Genomic DNA, 19,041 nt, shown 5'->3' on the forward strand with positions numbered 1-19,041 from the left:
AAAATATACTCTCTTATCCTATGGTTGATTTTTCCAAAAGATGGAAATTTGTCTGGATTTTCTTATTTTTAGGCATATTCCAAACAGGATTTTGTTAATGCTTCTTTCTTTAATTGAAGAAGAAAAAAAAAACCTGGTAAAGATTTGTAACCCCTACCACTTGACTTTTGTTCCAGACAACTAGCAGCAAACAGGAAAAACAAAAAAACAAACAAACAAAAAAACCCAAAACCAACAGTGTGTGTGTATGTACATATATATAAAGATGCCAGCTTTTGTACTTAAACATATAGTGCTGTAGAACATATCCTGCAAGTCCAACTAGTAGAAATATCCTAGTTAAGAATAATATATACAGCTCCAGTTTTTCCTTGCCAATTCTACAAAATTATTCCACAAAGAAATCCAACTATCTACTTTAATTGCAGAATAGTTCCAAAAATGTTGGTAGAGTTCTTTTTAATTAAATAAATTAATATTAGTTTTATCTGAATAAATTGTTAAATATTGCTATTACTATGCCCAAGTGTCCCAAATCCCTGTGCTAAAATCTGCAGCACACACGCACACAAAACAGACGGATAAAGCAGTGTCTACAGAAAACTTCAACAGTTCTACTCGCTGTAGTAAATGGTACGAAGTGGAAAGATGGGCAAGACCAGCAGAAGCTTTTCACAAGTGTAGAAGCCTAACGCTGTGTCATCCACACTCTCACATGGGCAATTCACGATGGGGCACTGTCCATCCCATTCTGTGCAAAGCCCTTTTTTGAGGATTTCTCCCCTACCCCTCCCTGCTCCTTATACACTGAAGTTTTTGACCATCTTTTTTCCAAACCAAGAGTTAGTTGCTATGCTCAGAGATTCTCCTCTGACTGGTGTGTCTTCACAAAGCAGTCAATGCTTCTTGCTTTAGAGGAGCAGATTAACTGAGATGATCTTTTTCTCTCTCTTCTGTGTGTCAGGTGGCTCGGGGTGGGGTTTGTTTGTTTTTGTTCCTTGGCTGACTTTCATAAGAGTCTGAAATGTGTATCCACATAAGCAATTAAACATGAGAAGAAAAGAGAGGGCTCCATTCATCAGCATTTCTTCTGGGAGAGGAGGTCTTTCCTACAGTCTTGTGTAGGTACGTTGAGTGCATGTGCAAATGTATTCATGGCCAGGGACATGTCAGCCTGCCCAGCCACGTACTCACTTACAGGTATATACTTCTGTTCTTTCACTGCATGTGTTGCATTTAACATAGCAGCACCAATGAAATTTGCAGTTGCACTGCCACACTCTTGAGTACTGGTGTGTATTGTAACCTCGACCACAGCACATCAGATCACAGCCATTGGACTGCTGGGCTGTCTTGTTGCACATTCTTCCCTGCGTTCCCACACTGCCAGTGACAGGGTCTTCTTCACAATAATTGGGAGATTTTTCTATGTACACTAAATCTGTATCCATGGGTTTGCGATAGGAAAGTGGCTTCTTTATTTTGAGGAAGGTTGGACGCTTGTTACGACTTGCCCTCACTGGTTCAACTTGAACAGCTTCATTGTATTTGTCCTTAAGGATGTAGCCCAGCTCCCGGAATTTAGGCAGAGTTGTCCAGCATGTTTTAGTGGTACAGGATCCTGAGACCCCATGGCACTTGCACTCTAACTTCATGTTTTCTTCCAGAATCTGTATTTGGAAGAACAGAGAGTGATGCATTAATACAAGCTAGAGTCTCTTCAAAATAACAGGGTTATTTGATGCATATCGAATGACAGTCATGGATGGGTTTGCTCTCCAGCATGAGTTGCCACCAGACACAAGCCAGGTTACCACCAAAGCTGTGGGTTTTGCTTGCCTGGTGACTCTGTTGTCCCAGGTAACAAATGCTCACCAGTGCCAGCTGAGTCCTGCCTGCAAAGCTGATTCCCCATTTGCACTTCGAGTTAAGCAAGGAGGATAACTTTGCCTAACAGCCCATGGGCCAAAGGTAAAATGGGACCCTCCTTAACCACAGCTTCTCTTCACTGTCATTTGCAATATGATCGTACAGTGCTTCAGATTTGTCTGTTGTTGCAATTTTTGGCATGTGGCAGTGAAATTAGGAACTGGCAGAAAATCACACCTTTACATGAAATGCCACGTGCAGGATGTTTTCAAAGTTCAACAATAGGTACTAGAACTTGATTTTTGTAAACAGATATTCAAAAATAAACTGCATTTCAGTTCTTGCACCTGAAAATGACAAGCTGGTGCAAGATGTGAACAAGCCGATGAACTCTATCAATGCTTATCCTCCTGTTGGTCTCACATTAATCAACAGTGTAGAGCAGATGATCATTTCTTCATACAGGCATCATCTGTTCTAAATGTTGCAAGTTAATGCTCCAATTTGGAAATCTAAGTATTATTTTGATATACCGTAGTCTTAAGTTCTTTGTGCTTTCTGGAGGATTTGAAGTGTTTTTTCTCCTCTCATGTGGATATTGGAGCGTACAAAATGCCCCAGCTACTTTGCAAGAAAACTAGTCTCTCTTAGAGCATAAAGGGTAAGAGTAAAGATGAGGAATGGTTTCATGTTTTGTCATCAATTCTTTTTAAAAATTTTCTACCTCCTTAATACTGTAAAAGCGTCTTGAACACCTAAACATCAAGGCTTGCTCCACCCTGTCTCATGTTCTCTTCTTTGTTGGGGTCTCTCATGCCTATGCCCGAATTGTCACTACTTTCCTTTTGAAGATAACAAGCTTCATCTTCCCTTCAACCTTCACATCCCTTGAAACTTTATCCTTGTACCTTCTCCGTCTTGCTGTTTTTTTACCAACCCAGTCTTTGCCAAATAAAACTGGAGACCAGCTTAGTCCCTGCTGTCTGTCCTAAGCACTATAACTGACTTCACTTAGCAACCACATTGGGTTAATGATAGAAAACATACCTAATTCCAACAATTTCCCACTGGTCTTTGCTTGAAAGAGAACATAATAATTTTGATGATTAAATTCTGCCTAACCTGGCAGATACCAGCAGTGGAAAGCCCAGCCAGAAGCATTATCTGGGTTCAGGGAGTGGCCACATAATTTTTCCCCTGAGAATCCCCAGCTGATCTGTGCAGCACCAAACCTAGGCAGCCTAGAAGGCTGGACAGAGGTCAGTGATATGGAAATTTGACTTAACCCTTTGCTATAACACTCTGCTTCAGTTTTGGGTGTTTGGAAAACTTACCATGCAGACACTGTCTGCCTTTCCACTGACTGCTGCTGAAAATGGCAGCCTGCATTGAAGGAGCCAAGTCCAGCTTGAAGGCTAGACATGTGTACTGGGACTTCAAGTCTAAAAACTCAGCATAAACTGGGGGTGGCAAGGAGAAAGAGCACATCTTAAGTTGTGCAGCCAGCAGATCATAAGTAGTTCACTAACACTGGTGAACATAGCTCAGTCCTGTTCTTGGCAGCCTTAAAACAAGTAGTTTAAAGACTGCACGTAGTAGCTTATTATTCTCATACCTTTTGGTCCTGAGGCTCTTCCCATGTCACCTAGGCACAGTAATTGCTATTGCCTAACCTTAGGATAGTTTGATGCTGCTTCTTTACTCATTGTTCTTCCTCTGCCCCTTTTTAATGAAGACTGGGATTTCAAAGGCATTAAAATAACTTTATTTTTATTTTAGTCTATGAGTGAAGTGTCAGCATGTGTGGTCTGAAGACTGGATTAAAACCCCTAGAAAGTATAGGTCCAAGATTTTGACAGATGTCAACTTTGCATATATTAGGTCACATTTTGTGCTACTGTTTTTAAATTAGTTTTTAATGACTGCCCTAAAACTCAGATGTGAGAAACTTTTATATTCAGATCGACATCTTAACTTGCAGTTCTGCTCAAGCTTTGGCTTACGTTTTGCATTATCTTGTTATCTTGAGTTTCTCTCTCAGCCACTGCATACTTCTTTTATTGCTCACTCATTCATAAGGTAGTACACTTAGAAGGTAGATGAGGAGATGGAGTTATAGCACAGAAACCGGAAAAATAACATAAATTCTTTCAGCCTCATTTGTACCTTATTAAAAGTTCTCTTTTTTTAATTTGAAACTAGCCAGGGATACATTTCTCAGCCCTAATTCAATCACTGCTCTTGTTCAAGTGGCTGGCCTTGTATCTTGGTACAATGTTCAAACTTGCAACAAAATATTTCTAACTCGCCTTCCGTCAGGATCCGCCAAATTGACTTGAAATATTAATACAAAATACAGGATGGCTTAGTGTCATCTATCCAGGTAGAGTTTTTTTCCTGAAGTGTAGTTAAATAGCTTAAATTGCCTTTTGGTTTATTTAATTAACATCCCATTTACAGCCAGCAATCTCTGAGAGAATGAGTAGTTCCACTGCAAAGAGCTGAGCAAGCGGCTGGAGCAGTTCAGCAACTGGGCAGCCTTGTGTCACGTGTTCGTCTCCTGCTCCAAGTGACATGATGCCAACCAGAATGAGCTTCTGCTTTTCTGGTCCCAGCTAAGGCTGGGCACGAGTGGTTAGGATAAAAAGGTCTGGTTTTGTCTGAACATGAGAAGTTTGAGAAATACTAGTTGAGCCCAAGCACTAGGGGTCCTTCATAGATGACTTGGAGGGGGCAGAGGGATGAGATTTATATCTTTTAAAACTGTGCCATATTTATTGTTCTCATCTTTTTTCTAGATAGCACTTCCTAAGATTTACTGGCTAACCCTCCCTTTTCTCTTCACACTCGTTGGGGGTGCATTTCTGATACACTGTGCTAAAATCACTCGAACACATCTGCCTAATTTGGGTCCACTGAACTCTACAATTGAACCTCCCTTTCCAGTTCTGCCTTTTCTAACCCAGCCACTCTACCTTTCACTCACAAACCCTTTTGTTGGTTCTGTTCTTGTATATATATCCCGCTTGCTGGTGCTGTCTTTCAATGCGGTGTTTTGCAAATTCAGCCAGAGATGAATTGACTCCATAGCCTTTAGAAAATAGGCTACATGTAATTTGAACTGCCTATCCTCAGCAAAAGCAAAAGCCTGCAATGGTGATTTGATAGCTCTATTGTACTGTGATATCAGGTGCTTGGACTGTTTGTTTTGCATTAAAATATGTGGATGGTGGTATTTTAATACTGTTACATTATTCTAGTACCCTCTGATAAATCAGGGCCGTTATAAATTCAAGACAAGAGTTGACAAGAGAAGGAAGAAAAAAAAAATAGGGGATACTTTGGGTAGGGGTCCTTGGTCTTTCCCTTGGTTACTGTGAGCCAAAAGAAGCACTTAAAAACTTGGTCTGTGTTAAAAACAGAAAGCGTTCTTCACCTTTCAAGATCAGGATTTGTTTCTTTGAAGGTATTAGCCAGCAGCTGACACTTGTTACATTAGATTAAAACTTTATATATGTTATAGACTGACTTTTCCTAAAATGTAAGAGCCTGAAGGGCACAAAATTTAAATCCTAGATCCTCTGTTTCTTACCAAATGACCATATCCAGCTCCGTCAGCCATGGAAAGTAAATCTGTATGCACCAGTGAATGCTCTGAACTGGATTAAATGTGAACAAAGAGCTGGAGTTCTTTTAGCTTTGTCCACTTTTTCTTTGAGGTCCTACAGTAAACTGTCAGTACTTGTTTTTTTCTCTCTCTCTCCCCTTTGCCATTAGCCCCTGGGAAATAGTTTGTGTGAAGAGAACTTGCACTGGCTCTCTCTATTGATGTTATCTTCAGATATAGTACCTTTGGGCACTGCCATTAGGAACTTCACATGTTTTTTCTTAGCCTTTAGTTTTGCAGAGAATGCGTAGGGTGCATCATGTGAGGGTGGCAAGCTGTAGCTCTGGAGAACCCTGCAGCCTGGGAGCTGCATGGGCCGGTACCAGCACTGTGGTCCTGCAGTGGGCAGCAATGAGCAGGGGTGTCTGGTAATGGTACCCTGGCTGGGTGCTGGCTGAGCCAACGTTTCTGATTTCCAGTGAAACCACCGGAAAGTGCTGACTACTGCGACTGGGCGCTGGAGTGGCATTTGCTTATGAGTGCTGCCACTGCCACCCTGCAGCCATGTTGGAGGTGTGCCCCCTGGGTGGTGGGATGGGTGGTGGGTCAGAGGTGTGCCCTCCGGGTGGTGGGTGGGTGCTCAGGTCTGGGCAAATGGAAAGGTTGTTATGAGGCTGGTGTCCTCAGAAACACTGATCACCCACGTGCAGTGGGTTTTCTCAGCTCAGTGTCTCTGTTACCCATGTTAGTCAGTGGTCTGTACCTCCCTGGGTTTCCAGCATCTAAAGTCAGCTGACTTTCCAAACACATCTGCCAGGGCAGTCTGGAACCCCACATGCCCACTCATGTGGGATCAGGTACTGCACAGCCCTGGGTTTGGTCACCAGAATGCTAAAGCATGAAATACATGTGCACCTCCAGTGCATTCTCCTTCACCAACAGGATTTCCCATAGAAACTAAATCCTGCCTCACAGTCAATACACTGCCAATACCATAGTGCCTGAGGCCAGGGACCCTTTACTGCTTTATCAGAAATAACACAGACTCCAATCTACATGTGAAGCTGATGTAATTAGTGAGACAACAGACACTGATTCCTAACCCACCAAGGCCATAACCTTTCCTAATTTTGTCTGACATCAGATCATCTGGGTCAGGAAACACCCATCTCCTACAAGTGCCTGCACACATACCTTTACTATAGGTGAAAGAAAACACAACTATTGGCAAAACAAGAGTAAATTTTTCACTGCAGAGAAGAACATGGCAGGGCATGGAGAGTGGTCACAACATTTCTGTGGGCTGGAGAGGCCAACAGACAGATGCAAACCTGCCCCTTTCAGCTTGTGGCAGATGAGGACTTACGATTTATATTACTTTCAGAGGCAAATGTAGCTATAAGACAAATCCCCTCAAACTTCAGGAATGAGGCTAGAGATATGTTTTTTGCTTTTGAAGAAGGATTCATTGAGTAAAAATATTGTTTTAAGAGAATACCATAAGCTTGGTATTTCAGCCATGTCATATTTAGTCTTTCAACAAATTAACTTATTTGAGAACCAAATCATATCTAGAGTAACTGGCAACTGAGGTCTAGAGTGAGCCTAGGCATTGAAAAGGGCAGTGGATGTATATGTAAGAAAGATTTGACAAGAAGTAAGAAGACTATGTCTAATTAAAATGACTAGGAAAGGACTCTGCCACTTGTTTTATTCAACATATATAATATTCAAGTGTGACAGTAATCTCAAAAGGATGCTACTGCTTAAGTAACTTGTAGGACTGACTTAACATCAGAGCTCTGAAACTTGAGGAAAGTAGAAATAATACTTGGTGCTTTTTCATTGGAAAACAAAAATGAACATGAGAGAGCATAAAGAAGAAACACTGCTGTTAAAGACAAACCCTACGAAATCTTTAAGAAATGCGAGAAACAGCATAATAAAAAAGTACCCAAATGCAAGTTTAAAGTTAGCAAAGGCATATTTAAACAGAAAATATTATTTCCCATCAGTGTATGTTCACTAACTATATTAATAGAGCTATAGTAAAATGTGTTCTGTAGAAACATAACATATTTTGCCTTGATATCCTGTGGCAAAGTAACTGTGGATGAGTTTGGAACTGATTGTGTCCCATATTAAGAGTGATTAATTCCAGACAGTCTTTCATATTTCAGTTGAACATATTATGAAGACCTTATTAAGCACAGCCAGAAGATTTTTTTTCTCATGTTTTTGATTAGTAAATCTGTGCAAAAGAATAATATCTGAAGTCAGTATCAGACAAATTTGATATACTGAACACTGTGAGCCATGACTATCCCAGAAATACTACTACCCCTGGCAGGTTGAACCATTTTTCTCATTACAAGAAATTTTTTTTCTCAAATAAAAAATGGTTTGGAAGTCACCATAGCACGTGACCTACATCAATCAAATCACCATTGCACTTTCCTTGGAATAGATGTCTAAAGATCAGGCAACATGATGGTCTGAGGACCAATTATGAAGACAGCCAACAGAACGCTGATAAATGACATAATGCTAGAAACATCACAGAGGGGTGGTATTTCCTAATTTCTACCTTCAATAATGGATATCCTATTTTCAAGAGCAGAAACACTTTTTCCAGATTCTAACTCATGATACCCTCAAAAATTAAGACTTCAGAAATTTTGCACTCTCATAAGGTTAACCTTTTTTGTACTATTTCTAACTTTTCTCTATGCTGCCACAAAGCAGGAGGTTCCTTACATTTCTTAGATGCACTTTATAGAGTTTCATAATTATTTTTATACTTTCTGCCCTGGAATATTAGTTGCCCTTTACTTCAGCTTTAAAAAAAAAAAGTTGACCATATGCAGCAATTATTTTCTAAATGCAGCTTCTAATTACACAATATATCAAATGAGTAAAGAAAAAATATTAGTCTTTCAGTATGGTCACAGTACTCATGCACTGTTGTCAGCCCACACAAACTGAATGACATGTTCTTCCCTTTCCATGGGTAAGTTGCATTATTTAAATTAGAGGACAGAAGATCTAGTACCCTTCATTCAATGAGTAGCATTGTGCAGAATGGCAAATGAATACAGAAGTCTGAGAGCAGGCCAGTAAAAGCTGAGAGGAATGCAGCAAAAAATATTTTCTCCTACATATTTTTCTTGTACTTCTGATAACCTTCATGACTTGCCATTTACTAAATCAATTTATCACCACTTCTGGGACCAAAAACTAAAAGAGCAGTAGAAAATAAATGTCATAGAATGCTTTCATAATTGTTATTTTTTAAGAATAATTGGACTTAGAATAAAAAAGACATCACCGTTTTTAAAAAAAGAGATTTAATGAGACAGATTCTCACATAATCTAATAATGCTGTTCTCAAACTAAACCATAAGGCATGCCCTGTGCCTTTTTTCAAATTGTAGGAACTACTGTGTGAAATAAAACAAGGTATCATAATACTTCAGCTTTCTATCACTGAGGGGTCCTTCTAGGAGAATACTTTATATCCCACCATAGCTGCTCCTAGGATAAACTTCTGCCAAAACCCTCTCAGTTTTGCAAAAGTAGCTATGAAAGTGGATACCATGTATGTGGCTCAGAGTCTGTATCTAGCTTGCTCATTCCTCACTATTTTTCTCTGACAGCTCTGCAAATCTAATCATAGCCTGTGAAAGTCAAATAAGGTTCTTAAGTTTTTATTTATCTTCATCAAGATACTGCGTGCAGAGATAGTGGGCATGATGTGGCAACACCTGAGGTTAATAGCTCAGCAAAATCTGATACGGATTTGAGAGGAATGATACACGCAGAAATCCACACTGCCACGTCAGTCCCTCCTCAGAGCAGGTCTCCTGCCAGGTATTCTCTTCTCCCTCGCCCCCTCCTTTTTGCATCATATCTGATAACAGCCTAGTCTGTGGGATTCCTTGCCTTTTTACATCTCTCATGAACACATTGCAGTTTTCCCCAGAGAGTAAGGACCTGCACCCTCGTCCCTCTCTCTCTCGTCATCAAAATGTAAATCAAAACCATTAATCCATGAGCTGGAATTGTGAGCTTCAGGTTGTGTATCACATACTCTTAAGGAATGTGGTTGGTGACAAAGTTTTCGGTGTAATATCAAATACAAAACCTTACCCACCCTTCCTCCTGTTGGCAGGAAGTCCTGGTTTAAAAGTTTTTCTCAACTACAAATTACTAAACTAATGCTTAGGTAAGTTTTATGTCAGGAAATAGACTGAAAATAGTATGTTCCTACTGTCTGTTGGCAAATAGGCTGTGAGATGGGGGGTTCTTGGTGTGGGACTTTCTGTTTTCTGAATTGCTAATGACAAAAGCTCAGTACTTGAAAGCTGGCTTCACAGTTTATTGAGGGGTTACTGTTGTAATAGCTTCTTGGTACATTTGTCTGCAAGTCTGGTCTGACTTACATTTTCGTTTTGTGGATTTTTCTATTTAAAGGTAAGGAAAATATTTTAACAGAAAAAAATGGAAATAATTTGAAAATATAACTGTCAATGTGTTTGATAAACTACCTGTTTTTAAAAAATAACTCAAGAGACCCATTATCACCTAGATTAGACTGGATCAATGCAATGCCAAGTAAGTGTCATCATGTAGGAAGTTTAAAGATCAGCCATAAAAGAGAGCTTGGAAAAAATAGTTCTGAAAAAAAAATGGTTTCTTTTAATGTGCTTTCACCCACTGTTATTGGAATATAGCTGAATTGTCTTAAAGCCATTCAACATGTTATTTTATATTCTATATTCGTTTAAGTGAAAGAGTGATTTCCTAGCCGCTTACTGAAATGGGATTGTGAGATTAAAGGAAAATTTATCTAGGATCTTTATTTGCAGCTGTCCAAGTAAAACTGACACTGTGGATATGATGGATTTTATTTTTTGAAATGCTGAATAGTCTTGCTGTCTGGCCTACCTGGGCAATTAGTACAATGAAGCTAAAATAGACTGGAAAGGGGGATGGTGTTACGGAATTATAGATAGAGTTGTTGGTTATATTATCAAGTTTACCTTCCTATCACTATATAAGTTTTCTACAGTACATATCTTCCTCTCCAAAAAGATACTGGATAGTATGTTCATGCCAGAAGTGAGTAAAAGATGATGATCAAGGAGTTTTGAAAATGAAGAAACAACATAGTGTTCACTGACATGAAGACAATTTACAAAGAAAATGAGACAGCAATTTTTCTGGATTTGGACATGTTACCAACATAACATTTCTTCTTAGATCATATCTACCTTCCTTACATTCTGGTCACAAATTAAAATTCACTCCAAAATACTGATACTTCTAAAACAGGCCTCTCTAAAATAGTGATCTGTGTGATATTTCACCATGTATTAAAAAGATGACGAATGTTCATTGTTAAAAACATCGTTTTCCCTAATCCCTACTTCAGTCTAGGAGCTCAGTCCTGCAGTCAATGTATGGATCAGAGTAATGAAGTCAATGAAATCTTAACTGAGTGATGTCTGCCAACCTGGACATCTTCAAAGTCAATATAATTCTTCTAGCATCCTATGTCCAGTGTGTCTGTTTTTAGTTTTGATCTTGGGACAGTGATCTTCATCCATACCTGGGCTTCTAAATGTCAATGCATCAAGCTGTCATTAAAATGTAGGATGGAGTAGGATTTTTTTAAAAAGAGAGAAAGAAAATAATTGTGCTTATAGTTTATATTTTAGCATGCTGTTTCTGAAGAAATTGGAAGTACTCCCAGGTAAGATGAACTAAAACTTATTTACACTCCTCAGTTTGGGAACACAATGAGTTAGAGTCTTGGGGGTTATTCAGGCAGGGATGTCATTGCTGCCCATCACTTTGGGCTATGTCATGGAGCCTGAGTCATTCTTCACGTTAAAAAAAGTAGGGAAAACAGGAAATGACACAACTGGAATTCATCCTCGTCACAGCTAATGTACACAGAGAGAGGAATGGTACAGGGTTGACTCATTCCCAATAAACATCATCTTCCGTGTAACTCTCCCCACTGGTAGTGAAGCACTCAAATGAAGTGGTGCTGGCATTGTATAGTAAAGAACTGGGAGCAACCAGGTAGAGCATTTTGACGAATGCTCAAGCTGTCAAGCGAAAAGTTTCCAAAGAGTGATAGAAACCAAAAGAACAGCCTTACTTGTTCCAGACAACTTATCAGAAAACACCTCTTGTGCTAAACTAATAAAGCCAGGTACTGGCAGGAGTACTAGTTGCAAAATAATATCACTCCATATTGCTTCCAAACATTTTTAACCAATAGCCACACACAGTTAATTATAGGTTCTTTTAGTTGCATACCAAACTATGAGAGTTAACCCTTAGGTACTCGGCAGATAATACTACACAAGGTGTATTTCTCATGCTGAAAAACTTATATAAATTTTAGTTCTCCAAGCCAGCAGTTTTAGTAAACTGTTTTTTCCTTTCTATCAAGCTTTTCAGGTGATTTAAAAGTACTTCTACATTAATTTCTCAGTACCATCTTTATAAAAAGTGCCATATTTCTTAGCTTAACTTCTTCATTATCCCCTTTGGTCTAGAAAGAAGCACCAGGTATCTTCATGTTTGATTCACAGAGACATCTTTAAGCTTCAATCCTAATACCTAACACACTTTTCACAACTTGGTAAATGACAGTGGAGGTGTACCCATTGCCCGCTCTACCTACCTACCATTTATTCATCAGGAAAGAGCACCTGAGCTATATCAAACTCACTTCCATTCCCTTCAGTCACACTATTTTGCAGAGATAACGTGATCTAGACTGTGGCAGAGGTTTCAAGCCCATTGCCGAGGATGGTTGTACCCTGGATGGAATATCACAATGCTGGCACTTCAAGCAACAGCTGCTCAGGAAAAGTGATAGCTACTCTTATCATTTTAAGAGAAATTTCCCATTACTTCTCCAGCTAATCAGCATACAATTATTTTAGTTATCATAAGGCAAAAACTTGATCACAATAAAACATTGTGTTTTGTGAACATATTTCCACACACTTCGTGTTTACAATTCAAAACATTCACATTATCGTGAAGTAACATGATTTTGGTGGTAATTGTAATATTCTTGTGAGAATAATTATTCCACAAAGATGACTTCCAAATTAAGTTTTATACGTAAGAGTTTTCCCCCTCCAGTTGCAGTTGGGACAATAGATCCACACTTCCATGTTTTCAAATAGCTTCCACTTATCAGAGGTAAGATCCTACCAGCAGAGACTATCTCTGTAGCCTAGCAGCTGCCAAGATCAGCATGCCCGTATCCAGGCCAAGAATTTTAACAAGGATCTTCTGGCCTGTTGTCAATGAAAATTTCCTCCTATACAGAAGAAAGTGGAATTTCCTAATTTTATGCATAAGGCCTAGTGCAGTCTAAGCAAACCTCTTTGGCTTTCTGTCCTGCTTACCTGGCTTATTAGATTTTCTCCTTTTCATTCTAACAGGTATTTTAAGCAATAGTTGAAGCTTTTGTCTTACAGGTGTGCAATCACATATTGAGAGAAATCCGCCTTTAAGGTGCACCATATTGATGCATGTAATTCCCCGCAGTCAGCTCACCCTCCAGATCAGACATAGCTATTGCTCTTTGTTAATAGATCTACCTGTTTACTACTTACAGATGAGTTAAGTAACACCATCCAATGATACCATTAATAGTTCCTCTTTATAAGCCATATATAAATGAGTCTTGATAGCAAGACTGATGTTTTTAACAAAGGGCTAACCAATCACTCTAGGTCTTTAGTTCAGAAGGTCATAGGATGCCTGTAACAATAACTTCTAAGCACCAGTTTCACCAGTACATAAACCCATCAATAAAAGAAACCATGCATTTCTACAGCACACGTTTAGTGTATTAATCAGATACTAATTTTATAAATCTCTCTTTAAGAGGAACCTTAATATAAAGTATAATTCTGTTAAATAGAATTACAAAAAAATCTTAATGCTAAGGTATTCCTTATCATAGTTATTCAAATCTATAATGTTCTGGAAAATATTTCATGACTGATTACACCTTTTAGCTTAAAATTGCTCCTACTATAGCAAGGCAGACTTAGGTTGATTTCTCGAGAGAACAAAGCCTAAGTGCTCACCTAGTGTCTGTCACCCTTCTGCCTTCCTATCTTCTCATGTCCCCTTGGTAACAGCTGCACCTTTTTAGTAATTTCAACCAAATATGACAAAGGGTAGACATTTTGAAGAAACTTCTGTGAAATAAAAGACCACAGGGAGGATACAGATCCTATAAATACTCCAGGTGGCAGTGTGAAAGCTAGTGTTAGATCCCGGGCAATTCACAAAGAGTTTGCCATTGCCTGTAAGACATGCTTTTGCAGGAGATCATCTCCACTGTTTGCGCTTCCTGGATCTTTTCTTGTTTAACCAAGGTCTTAATTCAAGCCTTTTGGACATATAATCTTGACTCCTTATTGAACTTCTTTATTTACATGCTAACTATTGTGCCATTTCAATAGTTAATTGTTTTATGACTGTAGGATTTATGTACCCAAAGATAACAATTACGACTCAATTAAAATCTCATGTGGGAATAGCCCTGTAAGAGAATACATGGTTGTACTCATAATTGTGTGTGGTCTTATATTTAGTATAAGATCTAGTATGCTTAAGGCAAGGCTAGTTTCCTTAGTGCAGGCCATCAGCTGACACTACCAAGAGAACCTATTGCTAGAGCACTAGCAATAGATGTTGGCTTAGATCTAATTCAGAGTCTGTGAATACTGACACTTTCCTTCTGTTTGTCCCAGGGGACCAAATGTAGTCCATTAGGTGCAGCTCACTTTTAAGTACCAGAAGGCTCAGGATCATTTAAATAACCAGTTCTAATGCAAATTAATACCAGTGCCTTTTGGCACTAATTGGGCATGCAGAGCCAAGAATCCTCTCTGCAATTACCTGAAACCCTTATCCTTTAACAGATACATTCTACATTCTTCCAGTACCAAAACAGGCCTTGTGTGTGTCCTTAGACTAAAAGGTTGTTCTTCATTTAATTGATTTTTTAATTGTTTACTTCAAAATACCTGGAAATTCTTTCCATTAAAGCAAAAGTCTGGTCCATTTGTACAACGAATGCTAACAATTATTGCTTTTGGTGAGTGTTCAGGGCTTCATGACTTCAGAGTTTTCTGCTACCAATGTCTAATAAGGCATTTGAACCAAACCTTGGTTTAACTTTCATCTTTACCAAAACCTCTGTTACGTATTGTTCCAAGCTTCTCTGCTTAGCCCAAGTAACTGAGTTCATGTTACTGACTCATCATTGCAAGGCTCTTGGAAATGATACTGGAGATACTTTCAGTTAAAACTCTAGAGGATTGGGTTGTAACTGCAGAAGATTCCCGTTTCTGTCCCTGTTGACACAGCATGGTAGCAAAGATTCAGCCACACAAACCTAGAGTTACGTAATGAATGGGTATACTTTGTTAGAGATGTAATGAATGAGTCTGCACAGTGCAGGATTTCCAACAAAATTCAGTGTAAACTTTATGTGTAGTATAAACACTGCCTATTTGTGTATTAAAAATGTTCTCAGTGAATAGCCTGGCCTAACCATTAGTTTCCTGCTAACATGACCAATACCTGTCTTGTATTGGTTTTTGCTAAAAATGCTAAAATATGGAGATGCAAGTATCTAGTTTTATGCAAGTAAACCAGTCTTAGGTTTGGAAACCTAGATTTGAAGTTTGATGAATGTCATCTGGGGAATAAAGGAGAAGCAGAACTGTGCTCATCAGCTATTTCTGAAAATTTTGCAACAACTTAGGCCTAAATTTAGTCATGAAGCTCAAAAATTTTGGATTCTGATTTAATTTCTCAATAAAATGTCAAAAAGCACAGGTTAATAGCAATAATACAAGGCAAAACAGCCATGTTCATAGGTCAGAATTAAGGTTAATAGGTGCTATGTTTTCTCTTTCTTATGACATTTATTACATGACTGGCATAATTTTTACAATACCCGAACATAGCACGTATTTACTTCGAAGTGCTTATGCTTTGTGATAGCTGCATTTGTTTCAAAGCAGTGATGTTTGTTTAGAAATGAGGTTTTTTGTTCCGCAACATGAGAGACACTGAAGACTCTACCAAGGGTCCCATCCAAAGGTGCTGAAAACAGTGGGAGAACTGAATAATCTATACAGCAACTATTTTCGTCCAGATCATGTTCCCCTCTGAGTACTGAATGACAAGCGTATGCCCTGTGGGAAATGTTGCTAACTGTCCAAAGAGAAAGACTGAATTAAATTAGAAAATGTCCAAAAACGTATGACCCTGCCAGTGGCTTTGCTTAGAAAATTAATCGTTATAGCAAGCATCTGATCATTTCAGTTATAAAAGGTGCATGATATTAAATTTGGAATTTGAGATCTTTGTTATTTATTAACAGACCCTGGCCCTCAGTCTCAGCTATCTTTGTCAGCAGTATGACAGATTGTCAGCTCTAGTAATCATATACATGAAATGCATGTTTTGCTCATAATGCCAGAATCCTCTAAAATTGCAACTGCAGGTAAGCAATAGCATTTATCATTCCTTAATCTTCAGCGTAAATCAGGAATTCAGTTTTCCACCATGTAAGATATAGGAGGGAGTTGAAAGCCAAAATACAAGTAGGACCATGTATCACAATTTCTGATTAGCTGAAAGTGGAGGACAAGTGGAATGAAAATTCATTCTTGCGGATTACAGTTCTTGTGCAGTCCAATTCCCTCTCATAATTTAGACTAACATTAATGTTCCCTTTATCTTTACTCTGGGCTGTTGAGAAGATGCAGAGCTTTTCTGTCAAGTTTGGACTTGTTTTAAGACTACTATCTAAAAAAAGTAAGAAAGGCATAAAACAGAACTTTGATCCTTTCAAATACAAACAAAATGAACTTTGATCCTTTCAAATACAAAAAAAATACTGTAAGAGTGCACAGGATGTATATTTTTTTACACACCTAGGAAATTGCCCAGCAGAGTCTTGTTGTGCAGTGCAAACACTCAGTAAGGATGGGGTTTTTGGAAGCACTCAGCTGTGTCCTGTGGTCCCCACCAACCCCCATGGGAGTTTTGGCTTGGCCTTTCTGGAAATCCTGCTGCCCCCCAACAAACCTGTGGTGACAAAGTTGCCAGGAAAGACCTTGGTGCATCTAATGGTCCTTTTCTAATTGCATTGAACTACAGCTGTGGTGCCAGGCCTTGAGGCTGGAGTGCTCGGAGAGAAGGGAGGTACTCTGAGCAGGAGGGCTGTGAAGCGCAGGAACTGTAGGGTGGGACAGGACTGGATTTACTTGGGATAATGTTCTATAACTGGACCCAGGTCTGTGGGTGCACACTCCTTCTCTTTGCCTGTACCTTACAGCCATGTCAGTGAGATTTGTCAGAAGCGGTTTTTACATATTCCATCTGGTCACAGCGAGACACAAGCCCCATGTATAAATCTTCTCCTAAACCTTCTCCGTCTGCCCAGTTTAATCTAGGCAAAATATTGTACAGCTTAAATAAGAAAGCCAGCTACCAGGACATTCTACATAGGCATATTTGGTGCACCTAACACCATATTTTCTAGATGTTCCATGATATTTTAGCAGTGGAGCTGCATTTTTTATTTGTTAAGACTACTATTGCTTTGTGAGTGGAAGTGCTGTGTGTTGCTTTGGCTGAAGATTGTTTGCATGGTGTTTTAGGCATGGTTATCTCCATTATATTGTGCCACTGCTCTGCCCCATTCTCCATTGCCTGGCTCCATGTTAACATGTCTATCAGCTTCATCTGTCAGGGGTCTAAACAGCTACAGTTGAAGCCTGTCAGAATTGCTGCTGCCACTATCAACAAGGGGCACCTACTTGCCAACAGACTGAGCTCCCCATCTTCCTATGGGAATGGACGCATTGGTCTCTTATCAGCAAGGCAAGAAACCTCAGAAAGGGCTCAGTCAGTTGTGTGTTGCAGGTGCAGCACAGGGATAAGTGTTGTTCTTGTTGCTCTTATGTGCTCAGCACATCTGTTGATGATGGAGGTCCAAGTGAGGGAGTAGTAAGGGGAGCTGGATGTAAATGAACAAGCTCTTGAGCAAGCAGGCATCACAACTAGTCCTGGGTATGCTTCTTTCTTTAGTATCCCTCACAGGAACTTGTAACTAGAAGTGGAAAGTTACTCCTGAAATATGCTTTCCAACTTCAAGCCACTGTAAATCAGCAATGTACCACAACTATGATCATTTCACAAGTAGTTAATATGTATCTACCAGTAAAGAGGACAATCATTTATCAGCTTTGTATTTAAGGAGCATCCCTAACATTAAGAACTAGAAGCTTCTGAATACAAAAATCAGGAACATTTCTGTGCCCATGCCAAAAAAAAAAAAAAAAGTGAGAAACCGCTGGAAAATGTTAAGTGCAATTGCAAGGGCACTGATAAGTTCTGAACTCCAAGAAACATGTGGCTGTGCTGCTGATACTATAATATCACTTGATTGCTGGTGCCAGGAGTATCAGGGCAGCCTCACCCAGTTCTGTTCTGCTCGAAGCTGGTCTCCTAGACTCTCTGGAGACTATGGTAATTTTCAGCAGCTCCAGACACAGGCGAGCTTTATTCTGGTGTGCGTGTGCCATTAGAGACATTTTTTCTGATGGAGCTGAGAGACAGCTGAATACAACAGAAGTACATGGTTTTGGTTACTATTAGCCAGTTGTGCTGTGTGCAGAGATTGCTTAGGACCAGATTACAGCTCGTACATATATGTGGGAAGGAATCTTTTGCCTCCACTATGGGCCCTGTGTCCTCCTGGCACACCGACTGTACCCTGCTAGCACTGCACTTGCCAGGCAGTGTGCATCCCTGATCGTCTTCTGGAAACACAGCTCCTACCAGGAACCACTGTCCTGCTGGGATCCCCCTTGGAAGTTGTGGTCTTCCTCAGGCAGGGCCACCCCAGTGGGGCTGCAAGTTCACAAGCTGCGCTGCCTCTCCACTGCAGGCAGCTGAACTGAGCCAGGGGTGCAAGCAGGAACAGTGCTATGTTTTCACGTGCTTTAAGACCTAGTTCAGGCAGAACTATTAAATCTCCAGAATTTCATGCCGATATTCAGAAAAATTATGAATGTTAAATTGTTTGGCAAGCGTCTTTTATTAGTCTTGCCTCTTTTCTAACCACGTGCTAGATGCTTACAACCTTTCAAGTGGTTCATCTGCAAGAGCTTGTGTTCTGTGCTGCTTCTTGTAGCCAGGGTAATAGGCTAGTTAAAGTAACAGGTATCTAGAATCAAGTAGAAATAGCTGTCTTCTCTGGAGGGTTGTTAAATTCTTGCAGTGGTGTGGTGAGTGCACACTATGCAAGAACTGGAAGAAGTTCAGGGAAGTTACATAGCAGCAATCTCCTTTTGAGGTCAGAGATGCTAGCAAGTAAAGGGGGCGAGTGTCATAAGTGTAGGCTTTACAGAATAGCTCGGGCAACTCCTGAACTCCATGCTTTCCAAATGCTGGTGTTTCACCTCAACATTATTACAGTTTTCCCTAAAGAA

General features: G+C 39.6%; 1 protein-coding gene across 1 annotated transcript in view; it reads right to left on the reverse strand.

The window, feature by feature from the left end:
* Positions 1–1,190: 1,190 nt before the first annotated feature.
* WNT7A (Wnt family member 7A) overlaps positions 1,191–19,041 on the reverse strand; it is a gene marked incomplete at both ends in the record, with an annotated part of 35,433 nt that continues 17,582 nt past the window's right edge. The window contains one exon of the mRNA XM_082321686.1: positions 1,191–1,670. Coding sequence (XP_082177812.1) covers positions 1,191–1,670 — 480 coding nt within the window. The remainder of the gene's footprint in view (positions 1,671–19,041) is intronic.

This window comes from Platalea leucorodia (assembly GCF_965183815.1).
Source record: "Platalea leucorodia genome assembly, chromosome: 9".
Classification (NCBI taxonomy): Eukaryota; Metazoa; Chordata; class Aves; order Pelecaniformes; family Threskiornithidae; genus Platalea; species Platalea leucorodia.